This window comes from Kwoniella botswanensis, chromosome 1, assembly GCF_036426115.1.
Source record: "Kwoniella botswanensis chromosome 1, complete sequence".
Taxonomy (NCBI): Eukaryota; Fungi; Basidiomycota; class Tremellomycetes; order Tremellales; family Cryptococcaceae; genus Kwoniella; species Kwoniella botswanensis.
The window spans coordinates 612,830-633,753 of record NC_088599.1 but is presented as its reverse complement, the minus strand read 5'-3'; the positions used below and the strand labels follow the sequence as shown (position 1 = coordinate 633,753).

Below are 20,924 nucleotides of genomic sequence, written 5' to 3'. Positions count from 1 at the left end.
TTTTCATCTGTTGTCTTTTGAACAACAGCCTTGTGTACATTTGATTGTCATAACATTTTTGATTCTCAATGTAAAGAAGAACAGCTATACGGTCTTCTTACAGGTGATATCGTTTCTTTTCCATATCCATCGGTCGACCGACATTATCTTCCATCGAAATCAATAAATCTTGGATCTTTTGCACGTCGCCCCCCAGTATTTTGTATTCAAATCAGATAGCAACAGCCAGAATGTTCTCTCGTAATGTCAAGCATCCCCAACATGGCAAAACTAAAAGGGCCTACTCCTCTGACGACTCTCTATCTGAAACCGAACGCCAAGCAATCCATATCGAGCTAGAAGAGATGACCCTGCATCCTCAAGGGCGAGCTGGGGCAGTGGGAAGAGTCCAGCCTTGTCGGGGAGCCAAGCGAAAAGCCCAAGAATCGATCGATAATGCCTATCTAAGGGAAAAAATATGGAGGGATACTCAAGAGGTATTGAGAATATCCAAAAGGCGGAAGAGGACTGAGTTGACTGAGAGAGGTCTATCGACAAGTGGGCTATGGAAGGGCAGAGAGATTGTAGCTTCTCAATCGAAGTTGGACGTCGGTCATTCTTCTGAGAAGTTGATTTACGCAAACATCAGAAGAGGAGGAATGAATTTGGGCAAGGGAGAAGGGGAGAGTAGGCAAGCTGAAGGCGTAGAGGGTGATTCAGAGACTGACCTTGAAGATTGCGGAGAAGTATTATCCCAAGAGAGTCGATTATGCGATGAAAGTGTTCAAGATACTGAAGAAGGTCTTCAAGGGGAAGGGGAAGGGGAAGGGGAAGGGGAGATAAGCGCAAGCGATGATAATGATGATTCAGAAGATCGCTTGGAGCTTCCAGCCTCATACGATCTAACCGAAAACGTATCCGTAGATGTGGATGATCCTTTGAGTACATCCCAAGATGAACCAAGTTGTACAGATATACAAGACGAAAGTGACGACTGTGAAGAGCGAGAAGGTCATGGGATTGATCAAGATGAGATATTAAATGGTGATGGGAGCAACCCACGTCATGAAGAGTCAAATTCATCAAACCTATCGGATCTACCAGAGAACCAAACGGAGGAGGAGTCATCAGAATCGCAAGACTCCGGCTGGCCCGACGTCTCCCAAAGCCAGATCCTGACTGGTGGCATGCTGTTACCGATCGAGGATCCAACTGTGAAAGGGGAAGACCAAGTCAGAGATCGATGTGTATTCTGTCTCAATAACCTCGAAACCATCCGACGTGATTCGATTCAAAGTGCTTTAGATCCAATATTGGTAATTTGGACATGTGATCAATGTCAAACAGGTGAGTGCAGTGAACATATCATACTTTACACTCACATTCCAACAATTCATGTGCGCGGGGACAGTACGACTAGGAACGGGGACTAGTCTATATATATTGGAATTTAGCTGATTGAAATTCATTATTGGGTGGATCTTTACAGGATACTGCATAGACTGTACCTTCACTTGGGTGACTTCCAACTGCCCCAAACGAGGAAGAAGACTGAAGAGGAATAGGAAATGTCCTATTTGTAGATATAGATGGTCTTCTTTCGATATACTAGAACAAGCCAGGACGTATAACCCTGTTCTTTATCATTTATCATATTGACGATATATACGCGTGGTATCCACACAGGAGGATGAATTTGATTTTTGGGGAGGTTTCGAAGATTGTTAGATAATTGTCTGACTACATTGACCATCTGTCAGCATGATTGGCACATCTTCGAAAAAGTCATGAGCATTACAAATGTGATGACTATCGCGACGAAAGTCAAATAGGCAGGCTGCTAGCTTGAACAGTCGTTGTATCATGAACATCCAAGCATGGCACAACAATACAGTACCGGAATTGGAAGAGGCTTACCCACGCTCACTTCTCGAGGGGTCTACCTCCGTCTGGAAGCACAAAGAAGAAGCCATCAAACTGATGGGATCCTTCTTATACTCATATACACCTTTTATGATGATCCTTTGTGTGATCTAGAAAGAGAGTCGGAAAGAAGGGAATGACGAACATCCAGCGAAGATCTTTCCTATGTTATGGGAATATGCGGGTACAGTCCAGCAAGATCAATGTCCACTTAACACCTCAAAGGTATGGATTATCTTTGAATGATCCCTCTTTCCTTCGTTTTACCTCTATCCATTTCATCAAGCAAATACTCACCTTGACTTACATACAGTACTCGCATATTGATATTCAGTGTACTCAGTAAGGACTAACAAGTCAAATATCAATCGAAGGCATTTTACAAATTCCAGAGATAGGTGTTCGTGCTCGACATGAGCGATTTTCACCTTTGGCCGCTGTTCACTTGCGAGCCAGCTTATCACTATCGCTTGCCGGGTCCACAACGAATGCTCGATCGCGATTTACTATTACGCTCTGACTTTACTCGTGAGTCAGGTGTCTTGCTATATAATGTTTCTGCTCTCTGGCTTGGCCTGGTCTACTTCATCCGCATCCTCCAGTATCAGAACGTTTGCCACTCGCCCCGCCCTATCCTGCTATGTCGATCGATCTCTGATCGTTTGATAAGAGGTCTTCCGAAAGGCACATATAAATACCCATTTCGGCTGTCTGAGTGTGCTAGATGATACCTTCCTTTGAGGTCCGATCAAAGTTAAGTACAAAGGATCTACTGTACGCCGTGTACCTTCCTTTATGAGGAACAAACGAGACAGAACGACAAGAACGATAAAGGAAGAAAATACAAATACAGACATAACACATCTTCCTCTCCCATCTACTAGAGATATATACATACTAAACTCAGATACATTCTCCTCCCTTCGAGCTAGACCAAATTATCGTATTTGATGAGTACGTTGACCCTCACTCATACTGACGATACATCACCTTGTACTCGCAGTCCCACCGCTTCCGACCCCTCATCAAAGTTTCCCATCAAGAAGCAGAATTCACATTGGTACAATGCATCGATATGAGCCATATCCACCTAGCCCACATCATCCCATTGTGTCCTCAATATCCGCCTCATACTGCAGAAAGGATCAAGGACCATCAAACATATCTCACCCACCACCACCACCTCCATACACTACTAAGCCACTCGCACCTTATCCTCCTATACCCGAACCTCATATCACTTCTAAACTCGCTCAATCCCACTCTCAATCTCAAGCACAGCATTCGCGTTCGCAATCACACTCACACTCACAAGCACAATCAGGATGGAAAATCGTATCAAACAGAGTATTTTTGGTTTGCACAGCGCTGATGGTCCATATTTCATGGTCTGCATAGACCGAGTCCATGTGAGTGGAAAAGATGTGAAGCGATCCTCAACTCATGGGCAACTCTTGAGAAACACATCCATCATTCTCATCTTCATCCGTCGATTACACATGATTCCAATCAAGTCAGATGCCAATGGCAGGGATGTATTGAGGTATTCAGGAGTAGAGATGAATGTGAGAGGCATGTACTGGTAGGACATATGGGAGCGTTCTCAGCTAGGTGTCCATTTGGTATGTCTCCCATCCATCTTATCTTTCACGTTCATCAAATCGTCAAATACGATATAGCTTACGATAGGATCGTTAAAATTAGACTGTCTATTCGAAGGACCTTCGTTCCCTTCATTGATGGCTCACATATCCCGACGGCATCCCAAGGCTACTCCAGATGACTTCATACCAGGTTTAATTCATTATCAACCTACTCTCCCACCTCTATCCCGCTTACCTCAGCTACCATGTCTCACCCAGCCTCACGGCTACCAGGCATTCGAGCCCATCTTACCTTTCAGGGGAGGTGTGGGGAGTAGGAACCGGAAGATGGTTCAGCGGAATTGCTTTAAAGGGAGATACCCCCGCGTGGAGGCATATGAAGATAAGAGAGGTGCAGGAGCGGCTATACAGGCTATCATCGAGAATTCGAAAAGGTTAAAATACCTTCCACCCAAACCGGCAGTAAGTTTTAAGGTTGGAGGTGAGAGAGAAGATGAAGAAGAAGAAGAAGAAGAAGAAGAAGAGGAAGAGGAACTTGGGACGGCAAGGACAATGGTGCAGTTGGTGGATGTTATAGGATCGGCCAAGTTGGCGAGTGAACAGGCTAAGAAGGAGTTTAGCGATGGTATTGATTATTCAGCTTCCAGTGATTCCTCAACGGCATCGCGTCGATCTTCTTCTGCTGTGTCGGATAGTACATCATCTGATAAAGCAGAGTACGACACTGAACAGGATATGGTGAATCCACAGATGAAGGTGAAGAGAAGTCAGAGACTTAGATTGAAGATTGCTAGAAGGGATTCGGACAGTTCGTTCGGCAACAGTTTGTATAGCGAGGAGTGCTAGCGACTGTGTCGATTCTGTAATGATGCATTAGGATTTTGTTCGTAATCAACCTCATGCGTCTCATGTGACAATTACAATTGAGGATTAGTCCAATCACCCAGATCGCCAAAGTGGAGGTAAACCAGCATGTAATGTCCAAATGTCCAATGTCGATTGCCGTCTTCTTCTTGAACCATCAGTCATACTGACCCAACACCTTCTCTACACACTCATCACGATCTGGACTACCTAGAAGTTTGAGTGAAGCTACCTGCCAAATGCAAGCTCCTCAGCTGTAAGTCAAGGTACCATTCACCTCTGGCTTCGCTCAAAATACTGAAAGAACCCCGTTTCACCTACCATAGCCGACTAAATGAGCGTCAGGCCAATCCGAATCCGTGAGTAGTATGTTAGCTATAGGAATTCCGGTCCGGAAAAGCTGACTATCTGATGTATAGTTATATAATCTTCATTCGCTCTTTGCTAAACAATAAGGATCATAAGGTCAGCTATCTCCTTTTTTGTTCGTTACGGACTAGTGGGAGCCAAGCTGAATAGCCATGTTGCGATTGGCTTTGTAGGATGCAGAAGATATACTCAAGGCGGTCGGTGAGCGTCGTGACTCCTGCTGGTGAGAATGTAGCTCGCTAATCTCAGCATCCAGCTGCGCAAGTAGGTTGCGTATCAGAATCCTCTTTCTGTGTAGTCGGCTGATAACGGAAGAGGTAGATGAAAACGATAATGAGGGAAAGGTTCATGCAGGTACATACCCTGGAAGAAGCAGCTTTCAATCGAGTAGTAAGTCTCCTACCATTCAAACTACAGTATCACTCACATCAGAACAATTTTCTGATCCCGCCCTGGTTTAAATGTAAAATGAGTATACCTACACCTAATGCTATGTGACAGTTCGCAGGGAGAAATTGGAATCATGGACAGGTGAGTTGACTTCTATCCTCCCAGCTTCCACGTACAACCTACTCATGTATTGTCGTAGAGCATAGAGCTAGTGCTGAGAGGACCAAGCGGACGATTCTTACCGTGAGCTATCTGTCGCATTGTTTTGAAAGAGGACACCAGCTGACTGGATAACATCGTAGAATGCCATATATAATATCGGTGATGTGTCATGAGGTGAGCTGGATACTAAGTGGCCCTTGCCGTAGCTGCGTAGCTGACATGATCGTTCAGATGGCTCATATCGAGGTGAGACTCCTTCACCAAGACTCAGCTGCATTATGGCCAATCTGACATCGATTAGCAAATGAACCATGGACCGAAGTTCCAAAAGGTAAGCTCGTATCCTTTTCGTCTGAATAGTACATCAAGCTGACAGTCCATTGAGTAGCTTATGGCTGAGATCAAAGCGGATGTCAGTCGTCTACAGTCGAGAGGATACTACGGGGACGGTGAGTGGATATCTAATGCATATAAGAGCGCAAATATCTAATATCGTATCACAAATAGGGTTTTGGTCTGATGGAAAAAGGCTGAAGGACAGTGTAAGGATGGGAGGAGAGGGATATCGTGAGCTGACTTGAGATTCGTCGTCTTTGGACAAGCTGACTCAGTTGTGCGTCATAGGGGCATCTGATTTCCCGGAATACGTGTGCGGTGTCAGCGCCTCGTAAGTTGCTAGGTCTTCTTGCCAACCCATCCTTGAGCTGACTAGATAATTCACAATACTGTAGAGATGCTCGAAAGGCCAAGAGACCCTCTCGTGGTCCAGGATCAAGTCGCCAACCAGGACTGGTCAAAGGCGAAGCGTCTCATCGATCAGGTAGACAGACGGAGTACAGACGTAAAGCCGGGAGAAAGAATAATGCCGATATGGGAGAGGGTGGATCAAGGCTGGATGGTGGTAGACGTGAGTAAATTGAAATTCCTTTTGACCTACCACGATCAGCTATTGAGGGGAGATTCAAATCGCTGATATGCATAACGGCCGGTAGAGATAACAAAAGAAGATCGAGAACAACATAAATCCTATGTGGACGACATGACCCAAGTCTTACTCGAACAAGGACTGAGTATGAACAAGGCGAAGAAACGAGCTGGCGAGATGTGGGAAGAAGATAATCCATGGTGGAAAGAGGGTAGTACAAGGGGTAAAGTGTAAGCTCGTGCAGGCATTCACTACGTTATGTTACTGGGCTGAAGGCGTATCATGGGTTAGAGCAAAATCCAAGACTGCAGCTGAAATGAGGGCAGCAGCAGCCGAAGCTCGTCTTCGAGCGCTCGCTGGACCATCTACTTCAAACGTTGCCAAACCGCTCACTACGATGTCAGACGATGAGGGTGAAGAGGAGAAGGAGGATGTCAAACTTGTGTTTGACGAGGAAGACGAGGTGGAAGATCCTCATATCGGCATAGAGGAGAGGAAGAAGGAGATGGAGGATGAGATGGACGAAAGTGAACGAGAGGGTCTCAGAGGGGGTTGGGAAGAGTATATCAATCCACCTCAAACAATGAGTACAGGAGAATCTTCAAGAAGAGTGAAACGAGAACGATCACCTACATCCACGGTTGATACGGAAGCCACTTCGTCAAAACAGCCTAAATCGACACCCGGATTCGGCGCAGCTGCGGTCCGACAAAATCGTCTGAAAGCTCTTGGTCTAGCACCAACACCGATTTCGTCAAAAGGTAAAGTTAAAGGTCGCACATTGGGTTCAACAACGAATGATACGATCTCTTTGGGATCGAAGAACAACAGAAAACCAGATGTATCGATTTCTGACCAACTGAGTAGCAATAACGATAGGCCAGGTGGTTGGGAATGTAAGATATGTACATTCATCAACATGGCGGATCATGGGCGATGTGGTGAGTCTGCCATTTCGTCAGACTAAAGAATTAGCTGATCCACTGCACAGAGATGTGTCAGGCTAGACCTGACGGGGCGATGCCTAATGACGTTATCATCTGATTCGGAAGAATGAGCTAGGCTGGTGCATTGTTGTATCTGTACGTTTGTCCCATCTAATGTATGTTTGTATCATGTCAATTTCTTTGTTATCCAATGGCTCGAAACAGTACACTATGATTACATGTTATATATCAAGAAATACAATGTCCGTTTGGTGCAAATTCACAAAACAACTTGACGTTGCCCTACCTCCAACTCATATCCTAGGATCTTTCCTATTCGAAGTGAAATCTAGTGATCCCGATCCCGATCCCCCTGTTTGAGCAGAATTCGCTCTCCTCATCACCGAACCCATCATGACCCCCTCTTTAGGCAGTGGGATCGGCAAGCCCTTCTCGCTTCCTTGGGGCTTCATCAATGATGCTGTAGCTGTGGATGACGACGACGAAGGCATGGAAGGTGATCGGTTATTTATTGGCCTACCACCTTCATTTGGAGGAAGATCCGGTAATGGAGGTGTAGGTCTACCAAGGACAGTCTGAGGGTTGGCAGGTGCAGGTGCAGCAAGAGTAGGGACAGATCGTTGCGAGACGGTAGAGCCATGCTGTGAAGAAGATGAATCCATCCGAGACATTGGTAAACTACTTGACCTTTCACCTAAACCTTGCAGCGGCAGTGGTAAAGGTGGTAGAGGGATTTGACTTTGATCAATATATCTTCCAGGTTGACTTGAATAACTTCCACTATTCAGGTTAGAATTGGAATTACTAGCTGAACTGGTCAAACTAGTCGATCTAACCCTATTGTGATTACCTGGACCACTGTCATTCTGGTTGAAATTGGTGTTATTGGTCTTTTCCTCTTTCCTCCTTTGGTATAATTCTCTTTGAATATTTTGAATTTCAAACAATATCTGAGCGTTATAAGCGTAATCCAACGCTGTGAAACCTTCAAAATTCCTTATCGCCAACAAGTTTGAGCTCGACCGACTACTTCCCGTGGTGGTATTTTCGAGTATTACTCGAATAGTATCCAAATGACCCCAAGCACTAGCATAATGTAATGGTGTATTACCCTGCAAATCGGTTAGGTTCAGATCGCCACCTAGGGAACAGAGTAAATCGATAAATCGCCAGTTCCCGCATTGTGCTGCTACGTGCAATGCCGTCTTTCCACCTGAGTTGGACCAATCCAACAAAAATGGGAATAGGGTGAAATATAGTTCGGTCATTCGTAGACTGATATTGGATTTGACTTCGTATGACCTCGTGTCGACTTTAGTTGGGAGGGAAGTGGAGTGAGCTGAAAGATGATGTTGGAATGGAGAGGTCGATAAGGAAGGAATGGAGGCGAGAAGATGGAGGATGGTGTTGTTATCTGCGTCCTTTAGAGTTTAATAATGTGTCAGTCAACCTGTACATGAATATGTAGGGTGACTTCCATATATGAGAGTATGATAGTCTTTCCGTTCATCCATCAGTTGCACAGACCAACTTACCCTTGATAACTCCTGATCATCATGTCCATAATCCAATAATAGCCACTCGTATACCTCCAAACTACCTTCTATAGCTGACCAGCTCAGACTAGTCAACCTGTTCTTATCGGTATTCCGCAGGTCGTTTTTATGCTGGAGTCGAGAAAGGAGCGATACGTTGTTATCTATGTATAGCGTCAGATTACAATCACAGATTGATCAGCTCTTCATCCTCTTTGCTCTGCCAGTTCAGACTAGATATAACAATAGAGAAGAGATCTTATGAGCGATAGAATTGGCATATGGACTCACCTCGTACAGCCTGCCTGACCCTTCCTGAGGGGTTCCTAATTACGTTCAACTTCGGTGCGGGGATCTTGATATGTGAGGATGTAGCCAGAGGTTGACTCATCGTTTTTGTTGCTGCCATACTGACTCGTGAACGTAAGCAGAGCTTGAGCGTTATCTCAACGGATCATATGAGATGGATGTAAAGATATTGAAGGATTGTGGTGAAGAAGAGAGAGGATATGGATGAAAGAGAGAGAGATGAGCAAAGAAGGACAGGGATGAACCGGTAAAAGCGCTGTGGTCAACTGCCGAGTTTGATCAAACATCAATCTTCTTCTTCTTCAACAATCCTTTTTCCCTTCATTTCGTTGCTTCATCAATCCACCACCATCTCTCGTCTCAAGACGAAGTGTAGGAGATCGAGCCAAATCAAAACTGCCGCTCAATTCTACACAAATATCGATACGATGTCATCACTCCCACCAAGACCGAAACCATGGGAGACCAAATCAACCTCCGCTGTCCCTCTATCCAACTCCGAAGCTGGACCTTCTACCAAACCTGCTACAGCTGCATTATCATCATCAGCTTTCGATAATGCTCTGCAGGCTAGTAGTAGTAACAGTAATACTGCGCCTAAGCTACCTGATAGGCCGACTGATTTGGGAGGGAGCACTAGTGAGTCATCGGTGTCTATCTCACTTGAACGGACACCAAGCAAGATTATCTCTGAATATACTTACATATGGTACAAGCTTCATTGCATCCAAGTACCGCGTGCTGATGCATGTTTTCAACTCTAGGCCTCACAACCCAACCATACGCCCAAAATCGATATACGAATTCTTACGGGATGTCACCATACGGTGGTATAGGAGGGATGAGCGGGTATGGGGGATATGGTGGATATAGTGGGTATGGGGGTTATGGAGGCATGAGTAGGTTCGGTGGTGGATATGGTATGGGAGGGTATGGGATGGGTGGTTATGGAGTGGGTGGGATGGGCGGTCCAGGAGAGGTGAGTGTGATAGGTTGTGAATTCCACCGAGGACTTTCATCTTTATATAACGATCGATGTCAACGTCATAGACGATATACGTCGACACTATTCATCCTACAATATCGAATGCCTATTCCACAAGGCTGAGTTGCTAATATCGCTATCTCCTTATTCTCAAAGGGTTACCCAACTCTCACATCATCTCTTCAAGCATCCACCGCCCCCGCGTTCGCCGTCCTCGAATCACTCGTCACGGCATTCACTTCCCTTGCCCAACTCATAGAATCTACATATATGGCCACCCACTCATCTTTCTTCGCCATGGTGGGCGTGGCAGATCAACTGGGATCATTGAAAACATACTTGGGTCAGGTATTGGGGGTATTCTCGATATTGAGGATAAGCAAGAAAATCATCAATTGGTTGAAAGGAAAAAATAACACGAAAGGGAACAATCTTATAAATGGATGGGCGAACGAATGGTCAAATGCTATACCTAATTCCCCTGGAGGTACAGGAGGGGGAGGTGGTAGACCATCAATCAAACCATTAATATTATTCTTATTCTCAGCAGTGGGATTACCATACCTTATGAACCGTCTTGTCAAACTTCTCATCGCATCTCAACAGCAACAGCAGCAGCAGCAGATTCAAAATGAAGGAAATGGAGGAATATTAGATGCTAATGGGAATATAGATCCTAGTAAATTGGAGTTCGCAAGAGCCAAATGGGAGTTTAGATCTAGTGAAGAATGGGAATTGAATTTGGCAAGGGATGAGATAGTTGCGATTATCGAGAAACGTCCTCCAGCTTCAGCTTCGGCAGGTCAAGGGGATGGAGGTGCGGGTGTGGGTTGGTGGAGAGGTAGGACGAGGGATGGGAGGGTTGGATGGTTCCCTGGTAATTATGTGAGTTGCCATTGTGATGTTAAACCCAGGCAAGAAGGTCATGCTGATATCAATACCGCTTGATGCTTTTCTCATTATAGGTTGAGATCATCAAGCGCAGAGAGAATGGAAATACGCAGAAATCTGTATGATTGATAATCGCATTACTAGTCGTCGATAGATACAGTTGAAATCGGGAGTACCAGGAGTAACATACACAAGTTGTAAATTGGCATGAATCAGTCTTTTCTGCTATATGAGTCACCCGGTCCAGCTCATATGAGTCGTAGCTTCTCCCTACAATCATAAAGGTATTGCAATTTGACCTGACACGATGTAAGTCGACTGAGTGAACTGATTGGGATCAGAAGAGCAGGAAGACTTGATCCATCAATCATCAACAGGATCGTCTCGTTTCCTGACTTCAGTATCTCACTTCCTTCTTCTCCAGCGAGGTGCTTGGCTTCGTTTTCTGTCTTGTGATACTTCATCAGTCTCGATGCCTCCTTCAATAAACAAATCACCCTTGCTCTGCACAACTCGTCACATGAATCACAGACCACATGCCGCATGCATGGCAGAACACATGTGACCCTCTTCAGTACCAATCTACTGGAATCACGAGGCACATAGTGGAGGAACCGGAATGATCGGCGCCGGATCGATGATCGTTAAGAGTATGTCACCAGGCAGTCAGCTGTATCCTATATCTTATAACCTATATATATGTAGAAGTCTATACACTGGAGTAAATTCGGTTGGATGCATACTTCGTAAACTAATCACTAACTGACTTTATTCAATACCGTCGCCCAACGATCCCTCCCAAATAAATCCAAATCTAAGAACAACAACAACGATGTCGACTGTACTTATCACTGGTACCAATCGAGGAATAGGGCTAGGACTGGCCAAGGCCTACGCCCAACAATCCAACAATACCGTGATACTCGGTCTGAGGAACGTAGATAGTATGCCTGGAATCGAAGTTGGACAAGGTGTAAAACTGGTCAAAGTGAAGATTGATTCGGGAGATATAGAAAGTGCGAAGAAGGTAAGTTGTGGAGAGTCCAATTCACTCATGTGAAGGGTTTCTAATCGGTTGATTATCATCATTGATGTTTATAGGCGATGGAAGAAATTAAGTCTCAAGGAATCAGCAAAATCGATCTGGTGAGTTATTTCCCCTTTTTGTTGACTTGGAGATCGGCTCTGAGTCCAACCTGCCAATGCCAAAATAGGTGATCGCCAACGCAGCTATAGGAGACTGTTTCGGTGCTTTGAAAGAAGTAGATCTCGGATCTTTCGAAGAACACTGGAGGATCAATGTGAGTTTTGACCGATCCGTCCCTCATGACCAGCTGATTTACAGATGTGTCTGTTCTATAGGTACTCGCTCCCCTGGCTCTTTATCAAGCTTGCGTTCCCCTCATGCCAGAGGGAAGTAAGTTCGTCTGGATGTCTTCAGGAGCAAGTATAATCGATAGAGTACCTGATAAGTTGGATGCAGGGTATGGTATAACCAAGGTCAGTCTTTTGTGACTCTTCATCATTATTTCGACTTTAGCTGATTTCATGAAATTTTCTGATTGGGTAGAGCTCTATGAATTACCTCGTGAGTTATTTTTACTCTTTCGATTCTTACTCAACCCATATTTCGCCTATTCCGCATCTCATCTCGTCAATTTGCATAAGTGTTACATGCTGATCAGCACATGCATGATACGATGTGATAGGCCCGATACGCCCATTTCGAAGAATCTTCCATCATATCCTTCTCCCTTAGTCCAGGATGGGTTCAGACCGATATGGGTGATAGGGGAGCGAGATGGTCAGGTATGGAGAAAGCTCCTATCACAGTTGATGAAAGCGTCGGTAAGTCGAGAGAGCCTTCAGTCAAACAACACGAGCCAAAAACAGAGCTGATCTGTAAGTCGTATTGATGCATCATAGCCGGGATAGTCAAAGTCATTGGAGAGGCTACAAAAGATAATTATTCTGGATTACATATGAGGTATAACGGTACTCAATCCAAGTGGTAAATGATCTGGTCGGATTGTACCATACCGTGAAAATGACAGAGGGAATGTAAAATGTACATACATGCATGATGAATGGCATTCTTATGATCTTTACAAAACTATACGAAAATGACATGAGATGATGATTCTGCTTGCAAGGCGGAGATATATGGAGTATACAAAAAAAGCGATATACAAAAGATGATAAGAAAATCAAACCAGATATTAAGAGACCAAAAAGCACCCATGCCTTGCCTTCCTATCCTGTCCTTTTCTCTTCCTGGTCCTATATATCATCCTTCAAGACTTCCTCTCCTTTACTATCCTCCTCAGATGTCCTCCTCTCTTCCACCAGGCTATTCCTATTCGTATCCAGATCAGTCGAAGTCGGTCTACCAAGCAAAGCCGCCCCCGAATCACCTCTCCCTCTGGCTCCTGCTCCTCCATTGGCATAATTCTTCTTCCAACTGACCAAGGCATCTCCCAAATCATCGGATGTAGGTCGAGACAACAAAGAAACTCCACTATCTCCTCTCGATCTAGTATAATCTCTTTTCCAACTTGGACTCGTACTACTCTCCAAGATCGTATCGTCCACTCCACTTCTACCTAACAATGCAGCTCTCGAATCACCTCTCATCCTTCCATACTCTGGTCGTTTACCTCCCTTTGAAATTGCATATAAATCAGATTCGTCGGCTATCTCCCTTCCTCCCTTAACCTTTCTGGGCGGTGTAACTGATATGTCGAAAGAAGGTTTAGGTGTTGATGATTCTCCTCTTTTCTGTGGTGGATAAGTAGTAGTATTCGTGTTGAGATCTTCGACCGAGGTAGAGACAAGATTATCAGTCTCCATATACGCCGGTGTGCTTGTCCCACTAGGTGATAGAGATCTAGTTGAGAAATTGAATTGGGGAGGTTCGAGACTAGGCGTAAATACCGAAGGAAGATTATCGAATACCGCTGTAGCATTATTCGTACCAAGTTCATCATCTATCTTAATGGCTGGTGTCGAAAGGCCATTCAATTGCGAGTTGGCAGACTGTTCGTATTCCATCTCTTTGACCCATTCTCTCAATTCCTCTTCGTTCATGTGTCCAGGCATTGACCAACTCCTTGTCGGCGTTCTGAAGCCACTTCCATTCACACTGCTGATCGTACTGGGATTAGTATACAACCACGGTCTCCTTGCATGTAGGTTGTTTGAAGTATCCAATGCGGTAGATCCTCGTTTCTCATCTTGGAATTCGGACATCGTCATGGATGTTTCCGATTCTACGATGGTTGTGGGTAAAGTCATAGCTGCGTTCCGTCGCATGACGATTCGCATCTGGTAATAGATGTACAATGCTGCGACCACTGTACCGATAAGCGTTAGGACAGTGGTGATAATGGAAATGATGGTGTTTTTGCGGGACTGGGTGCCAAAAGCTTTACCAAGGTAGACGATGGTGAATTGTTTGCTGTGGTAAACAGAATCTAACGATGAGCTTATGCCTCAGAGCTGATAGCAACGATCGACTCACGGTAATGTCAAGAAAGCAGCAGCAAGGTACATCCAAAAGTTGGCACCTGCCGAAGCACTAACAGCGGTGACTATATGGCCCGGGACGGCACTGAATCGAAGGACCAGAGTGAACATGAAGCTCTTAATCGAGGGATCAGTTGGACGTCTATGCTGTAGCGGCAATGAAAGAGCTCACTTTTTCTCGTATCAACTGTGTCAAAGAAGCATATAACTTGTTCTTCTTCTCGAATCTGCAAGTATGAACCCAGTAAATATGACGTATCCTGGCTGTCTAGAGTACCAAAATCACTTACTTGGCTGCTCTACCTTGACAACACCATTTGAACGCTATCCAAGTCGCTATCTCACCTAGGAAAGTTCCTGCAGCTAAAATCGCAAAGCCAACCCATAGTCCATAAACTAGACCGCATAGTATTCCAATGACTACAGGAAGTGAAGGGTGAAAATCAGCTTTGCAGTCTGCCAAGTGGATATGACCTCGATTACAGAGCAGTATATTTCAAATTGATTTTACACTCACTCTCATGTCCTACCAAGGGAGGGAACGAAACCACAATTAATATAGCTGTCGGTATTAGCCAGCCTCCCGGCCAATCCCTTATCGTTCTCGTTACAGGTTCACAGAATTCAACTATCGTCTCGTGCTTCGAGGTGATCAACGCCGTCAAGACTATCGCTATGACCAGTATCGCGTACCACTCTGGGGAGGAGTAAGGAAATCGGTTAGCCCAATCCCTTTGTAAGCTAAACCACACGACATCTTCCCTCCTTCTTAGATTGACTAAGGGAGTTTCCATGGGTGATTCGACATTCTTACGAAATTCGAGATTCCCCTTGATACCACGTAATAATACCCATTCGCCCAACCTAACCCAACCAGACCATATATCCATATTTGTACGTGTGAGCCAAACCCAAACTTACTATACATATGTCTCCTCAAAGCCTTCCTCAATGCTTCCCTATAATCCATCTCCTTCATATATATCCTACAAGATACATAATCCTCTTTGAACAACTGCAGAACGCTCTGGTTGGAAGTATCCACCGACCCGTCCCTTGGATGGTTTCCTATGGTAGGTGAGATGGGTCGGGAGGTATCTAAGCCTGATCGTCCATTGGCTATTGATGATGGGGTTGGAGGTGGTGAATTGGAATGTGACTGAGAGGTAGAAGGGGAAGGGGAAGGTCGCCGTATACGATGGAGATTTATACCCATCGTATATTTCGTTTCGTACGTCGCGTCGAGCGAACTGGTTGATCTTCAAGATCTCTCTTCTTTGCGGGTATGGTGTATGATTTTGGTGATACCAAGACTGAGTAGGTCGATAGCTTTCCTTCAATCCTTCTATACTTTTCTATGTCTGTTGTGTTCCCGTACTTCTCAAAAAACGAGTACACCTTTCTTGATATCAATTAATCGAATCAGTTGGATCACGTTCCTTCCAAAACCTCTAATTGCTTTTCCAGCGTCTCTCTACTTCTAAGACGGATCTACTGCTTCACTAGAGCGCTGCTATTCTTGTCGTTGTTGTTGTCGGAATGGCGATGGTACAAGTCACGACTAGCTATAACATCCACGACCATACAATCAGTCGGTAGTTAGTTGCGAGGAATGGAATGCTGTTAATAGTCAATTCCAATGAATCGAATTGGGTTTGACATTCCTTTTACTCAATCGGGGGTTGTCCCTCTCTCCCGGTTGTCCGGATCACAAGCGCGGAGCACTCAGTCATGTAGAATTATGGGATTAGATTTTCAAACCCTGAGATTAGTAATTCACCCTAATGGGCTGATCTGGACTTGTATTGACCCATTAGGATTTGTCCGTAGTCTAGGGGGAACCTCGGTAAAAAGCATGAGTGATGAGGTCATGCTGCTCCCAAGGGATCTGCAACGACTAAACTGATACACAGCTATGGGAATCAAGGAGACACATCATGGCCACACCATCGTTCGTTTATAGATTCATATTCAGATATGTATATGCAAAAAGAGTCATTATGAAGCATCAGTCATTCCATCAAACAGGATTTCATTCTATCATCCATTCATAGAGCATACTGCGCTCTTACATAAAAGTCACACTGTCGAATCAAAACATTTCATCAGCTCGATATTCTCATACCCATAAGAAACAACCTCACTCACCCATTCTGAGTAGCATAACCCACAAACCCATCCACCACATCCTTCTCGATCCCTTTAGCAGCCTCGATCAATCCTGGTATGACACCAGGTTTCTCATTCGATCTTCTTCCCAATTCCTTGATAGCATATTCTTTCGTATCGACTATACCGGCAGTGTAATCTCGCTGGACGGTCTCGGAAGCTCCGAGCTTGGAGAAACTACTTTGGAATCCTGCTTCTTCAGGGTCAAGCTCTGTCAAGTCGCCTCCGTCCACAGCGTGCTGTTGGGCGTAAGTGAGATCTTGAGGGAGAGTAAATAGATCGAGGAGTGATACGAAAATTGATACCCTATGACCATGCCATCAATGAAAAATCCTCAGATGTGATGTAAAATGCGATCACTTACCAATGCTGCTTGAGAGAATTTTCAAAGAGCTTGTTACTCTTAGTCAACATCTTTACGAGACCGACTTCCACCAATTTCCTATTGCGCGTGGTGACTTTCTGAGTGTTTGAGAGTATGACACCACTGAGAAGGTTTCCGAAGAGACTGGGGATGGTAACCAGACTATCAGCCTCAAGATCTCACTCTGATCGTGATCGGAAGGATACGTTATTTCTGAGCGAAAGAAGCACCTACCCAGGTTGTACACCTTCCAGTACGCTAATCAAGAAATCCGGTCCTACCGTATCCAAATTCGCTACGAACGCAAAAAAGTATACGAAAGATTGGTTGAATTGGGGTGAGGGTTTTTGTTGTAACCTTGTGAGGAGCAATACAAACACAGTGTTGGAGAATGGTTGCATTACGTCGCTGACAAATGCAACAAGGGAGGCTTAGCTTAGAACTCGATGTATGTGTCAACGATGATGAGGAGTGTGGACAGCATCCGAAAACTCACAGTGGAACAAACTCGAACAACGCTTGTAACAGCTCAAAAGCGTAAACATCATTGATCTTACTTCCCACTAATCTCTGGAAGATACCCAGCAACCCCTGGACCTGGCCAGCGGCGACGATCGACGAAGCACCTCTTTGTAAGCATGCCTTCCATATTCGGATGAGGGCAGGGATATTTCCTCGTTGTTCCCATAGTTGAGCGTTCAACAAGGGTCCGGTGAGAGCTTGGTAAGATGCCGGTAGGGAAGTTGGAGGATGAAGTTCGAGGAGTTGAGCGAGGATTTGGAAGATGTATGGTATGAATTCTGCGATGTACACTCATCAGTATGACTTGTCCATCCTGATCAAAATGAATAGGAATTGTTGCTTACCTGCGACATCGTTAGTCAAGATATGCTGAGCAGGTCCGAACAACGCTCCTTCGAATGTAGCGAGCGCAGCAGGTTGGCCATCACATACAAACCTGATCAAAGCGGATACAGATTCGAAGCAGTATTGGTTGAATTTAGGGTTCGAAGGGTTTTTACTGATCTCACCCATAATGGCGACCAATCGGTTGAGGATGGCTTCGTGAGATGGAACGAGGGATTGTTTCGCTGTAATGACGACTCGCATGGCACCTATATGGTCGAACAGTCAGTTCAGCTATCTATCGTATGCACCAGAAGAAGTTGACTGACATTTCATAAGGTAATCATTCTCAGCGATCTTCTCTGGCGTACCTCCCTTCTCGATATTAGTGAAGAGAGCCATGAGAATGTTCTCAGCGAATGGTCGGACATCGGCTTGAGTGAATCTGCTAGACCATTAGCTTGAGGTGATTCATAGGGTATAAATCCCACTTACAATGCCTGTCGTTCCACTTTAATGAACAAAATCCTTTCGATAGTGATTGCAGCGTAAGAAGAGATGACGTAATTGTCGGAGTTGAGATGCTGAACGAGCAGAGGGAGTACAGAGACCAGTTGATCTTTGGTGAGCTATAGCATGAGTCGTGGTGTCAGCTGAAATGTTAGTTCCATTTTTGTTAGCTGACTCGCCTGGTTTCGGAAGGTGTGTAAGAACTTGATAGCATCAACAGTGAGGATAGGGTGTACGGAGCCAGGCGTAGCTTGCAGATCCGCAAAGACATTCTGTCCGAAGAACTCCACAACATCGACAAGTACATTGGTGGATGTCACACCAAGCTGAAACAGTATGTCAGCTAAACACGTTTCGACTTGAGGGCAAGCTCACCTGTTGAGTAGAACCTCTTGATGCGATGGAAGTGAGAAGGTATATAGCGGTATCTTTGCTCTTCCAATTATCCGTTGGGTTCTTGGCGTACTCCTGCAATAAGGCGGTGATGTATCCCTTGATGATATCTGTCACTTCCTTTTCGAATAGTTCCATCAAAGCACGAGTGAATTCAGTGGCGGCTTGTCTTCTTGTATCGCTCTCTGTTCAGAGACAATGTCAGCCCGGAAAGAACTTTCGGTACTAACCTGGAAGCTGACTCACCTGTCGATGGCTCCAGATCTCGTCTGATGTATTCCATAGGATCATCTTCAAACATCTCTTCTTCGTGTTCTACCCCATCCGATCCAAAATTAGCTATCAGATGAAGGATTGAGAAGCCGCAGTCACTCACGCCTAATAGCCATATTCGGCAAAATGATCTTCTCGCAAAATGCATTCAAAGTCTCTGGCGCTTGGAACATTGCTCTGTGATTACCCATCTTCACTACGACTGAGAGAAATCGAAGTGCTCGCGATACAAGCTGTTCGCAATGCGATCAGCTCTTTTCGAGATCTCAAAAAAAGAGTGAATCGAAACTGGGCGTATGTGGGTGATACTCACCACATCATCCCTCGTTCCAGCACCGATGCGAGTCAACATATTCCAAACTCCATCTACGAAAGTACCCAACTGAGTGAATACGTCCGAATATTTCTGCGCATACAATTCTGATATTTCACAGATTGACGCTCTGATCTTCTGTAATGGTCCAGGGGCTTCGTCGTCTTCCTGTACATTGGGTTAATCATCAGCTTACTGTTATATTGAAAGGCAATCTACATCGGCAAGCAGAGCAATACATGATAAAGGGCTCAGTGTGAAGATGTGCATCACTCACATCACCTTTCAATTCTTCCCTTTCCCAATCAAGATACTTTCTCAACCAACCCATGAATTCATCCATATGATCTTCGAAGAACGGCGGTAAATCCTGACTTGACAGATCGTGGAACAGCTGAACGAGCAATATCAATGTCTGCGACAATAACTGTAAAGATGAGTTGGGAGGTAAAGAAGCTGGATTGGGTGATTGCAATAATTGATCCACATGTTGGAATAATTGATAGTATGGTTGGCAGAATCGGGATAAGACGAAATTGATCTCAGAGTATAATTCGTTGGTACGGAATTGGGATCTCCACCTATAACGAAATAGAGTCTCGTCAGCTGATTTGCTTAAGAAGCGAGTTCTTTGTCAGCTGAACGAACCTTTTGAATATAGAATGAGCAGTAGCCAAAACACCATTGTTGATCACAAAATTGTCAGGTGTAAGTGAATTGATGAGTTCCTGTGATCGAGCGAATAACAGGATCAGTCTCTTTATTTTCCCTGTGGACAAAGCCGAGTCATATAGGACATCTACAACAAGGAAGACGATGTCTACACTCACATCGCATAATCCCTCCCACTCAGCCGGGAAATCCAAAGTAGCAATATGACTCAATCCTTCTCCGATCTGACTTTGTAGTTTCGCTGTCTGCGAGGTGCCCAGGAATATCATAATGGGTACGAGCTGGGACTTGATAGCTTCTTTGTCCGCTGGGGCTATTTGAGTCTCCTAAATGGTTTTTGGCAGATTAGCATGATCAGCCGAGAGCCCAGACAGATTGTCCAACCGTCAAGAATGAAAGTGTCTAGGCGCAGATAGACGTCTTGTTCAATTATTTCCATCTGACAAGCATCGCAGAAATGCATCCTCTTCCTCTTCCCCTGTTTCGTACATATCCACTTCCTCTCTCCCACATCTCATTAGTTAGACTTGACTCACCTCTTCGCCGCTCCACAACCTCTTCACAGCATTTTTGAAATAAACACCACCAGCCTGTCTGACAATCATATCCACTTCATTTGACTTGACAAGTTGCAGTACAATCAACAAGAACCCCTGCTGAGTTTCACCCTGACGGAGGGAATCCTCGGCTGATCGTCTGGCATGGGCATCGGGTGAGACTGTCGAGGATAGGTAGGTTGATAGGGCGGAGATGGTCTCGGGTGTAGCTTGCATCGTGTCCGTTAGTCTTCTTGTCTTCTTTTGTCCGTTTGCGGTGAAGTGATAGTAGAGAAGATGAAGACTAGGTTGACAAGCTGAAGAGAAAGGGGAAGAGGAAGAGAGGAATAGAAATCAAAATTACCAAACCACCAGCAGGGAAGGTTGGATCACATTGACGCGTTCAGCCTGGGTCAACCTGAGACCTTGTCCGAGCATCC

At 44.9% G+C, this 20,924-nt stretch overlaps 8 protein-coding genes across 8 annotated transcripts; 5 read left to right on the top strand and 3 right to left on the bottom strand.

The window, feature by feature from the left end:
* Positions 1-230: 230 nt before the first annotated feature.
* Positions 231-1,638, top strand: L199_000249 (uncharacterized protein; the record flags this gene model as incomplete). Its single annotated transcript, XM_064886017.1, has 2 exons — positions 231-1,326; positions 1,481-1,638. The coding sequence occupies 2 exons, from the start codon at positions 231-233 to the stop codon at positions 1,636-1,638; spliced, it is 1,254 nt and encodes a 417-aa protein (XP_064742089.1).
* A 1,329-nt stretch (positions 1,639-2,967) lies between these two features.
* L199_000248 (uncharacterized protein) lies at positions 2,968-4,352 on the top strand (the record flags this gene model as incomplete). The annotated part of the gene is made up of 4 exons (XM_064886016.1): positions 2,968-3,249; positions 3,301-3,311; positions 3,421-3,524; positions 3,607-4,352. 4 exons carry the CDS (start codon positions 2,968-2,970, stop codon positions 4,350-4,352), a joined length of 1,143 nt encoding a protein of 380 aa, XP_064742088.1.
* Positions 4,353-4,609: 257 nt separating this feature from the next.
* On the top strand, positions 4,610-7,260 carry L199_000247 (uncharacterized protein; the record flags this gene model as incomplete). Its single annotated transcript, XM_064886015.1, has 18 exons — positions 4,610-4,626; positions 4,697-4,729; positions 4,790-4,835; positions 4,913-4,940; positions 4,996-5,003; positions 5,061-5,129; positions 5,241-5,270; positions 5,329-5,372; positions 5,432-5,465; positions 5,523-5,537; positions 5,593-5,622; positions 5,680-5,740; positions 5,799-5,858; positions 5,916-5,958; positions 6,023-6,198; positions 6,284-6,446; positions 6,508-7,157; positions 7,208-7,260. 18 exons carry the CDS (start codon positions 4,610-4,612, stop codon positions 7,258-7,260), a joined length of 1,560 nt encoding a protein of 519 aa, XP_064742087.1.
* A 196-nt stretch (positions 7,261-7,456) lies between these two features.
* On the bottom strand, positions 7,457-9,107 carry L199_000246 (uncharacterized protein; the record flags this gene model as incomplete). Its single annotated transcript, XM_064886014.1, has 3 exons — positions 7,457-8,584; positions 8,699-8,862; positions 8,990-9,107. 3 exons carry the CDS (start codon positions 9,105-9,107, stop codon positions 7,457-7,459), a joined length of 1,410 nt encoding a protein of 469 aa, XP_064742086.1.
* A 328-nt stretch (positions 9,108-9,435) lies between these two features.
* L199_000245 (uncharacterized protein) lies at positions 9,436-11,008 on the top strand (the record flags this gene model as incomplete). The annotated part of the gene is made up of 4 exons (XM_064886013.1): positions 9,436-9,646; positions 9,772-9,986; positions 10,149-10,877; positions 10,958-11,008. The coding sequence occupies 4 exons, from the start codon at positions 9,436-9,438 to the stop codon at positions 11,006-11,008; spliced, it is 1,206 nt and encodes a 401-aa protein (XP_064742085.1).
* Positions 11,009-11,715: 707 nt separating this feature from the next.
* L199_000244 (uncharacterized protein) lies at positions 11,716-12,898 on the top strand (the record flags this gene model as incomplete). Its single annotated transcript, XM_064886012.1, has 7 exons — positions 11,716-11,910; positions 11,985-12,029; positions 12,098-12,184; positions 12,246-12,383; positions 12,454-12,471; positions 12,593-12,731; positions 12,810-12,898. 7 exons carry the CDS (start codon positions 11,716-11,718, stop codon positions 12,896-12,898), a joined length of 711 nt encoding a protein of 236 aa, XP_064742084.1.
* Positions 12,899-13,163: 265 nt separating this feature from the next.
* Positions 13,164-15,624, bottom strand: L199_000243 (uncharacterized protein; the record flags this gene model as incomplete). The annotated part of the gene is made up of 6 exons (XM_064886011.1): positions 13,164-14,340; positions 14,404-14,525; positions 14,581-14,635; positions 14,699-14,828; positions 14,926-15,105; positions 15,330-15,624. The coding sequence occupies 6 exons, from the start codon at positions 15,622-15,624 to the stop codon at positions 13,164-13,166; spliced, it is 1,959 nt and encodes a 652-aa protein (XP_064742083.1).
* Positions 15,625-16,552: 928 nt separating this feature from the next.
* On the bottom strand, positions 16,553-20,721 carry L199_000242 (uncharacterized protein; the record flags this gene model as incomplete). Its single annotated transcript, XM_064886010.1, has 16 exons — positions 16,553-16,883; positions 16,942-17,085; positions 17,176-17,349; positions 17,438-17,741; positions 17,808-18,056; positions 18,117-18,232; positions 18,283-18,416; positions 18,477-18,623; positions 18,673-18,875; positions 18,937-19,005; positions 19,067-19,196; positions 19,277-19,444; positions 19,554-19,857; positions 19,925-20,004; positions 20,107-20,274; positions 20,485-20,721. 16 exons carry the CDS (start codon positions 20,719-20,721, stop codon positions 16,553-16,555), a joined length of 2,958 nt encoding a protein of 985 aa, XP_064742082.1.
* Positions 20,722-20,924: the final 203 nt, after the last annotated feature.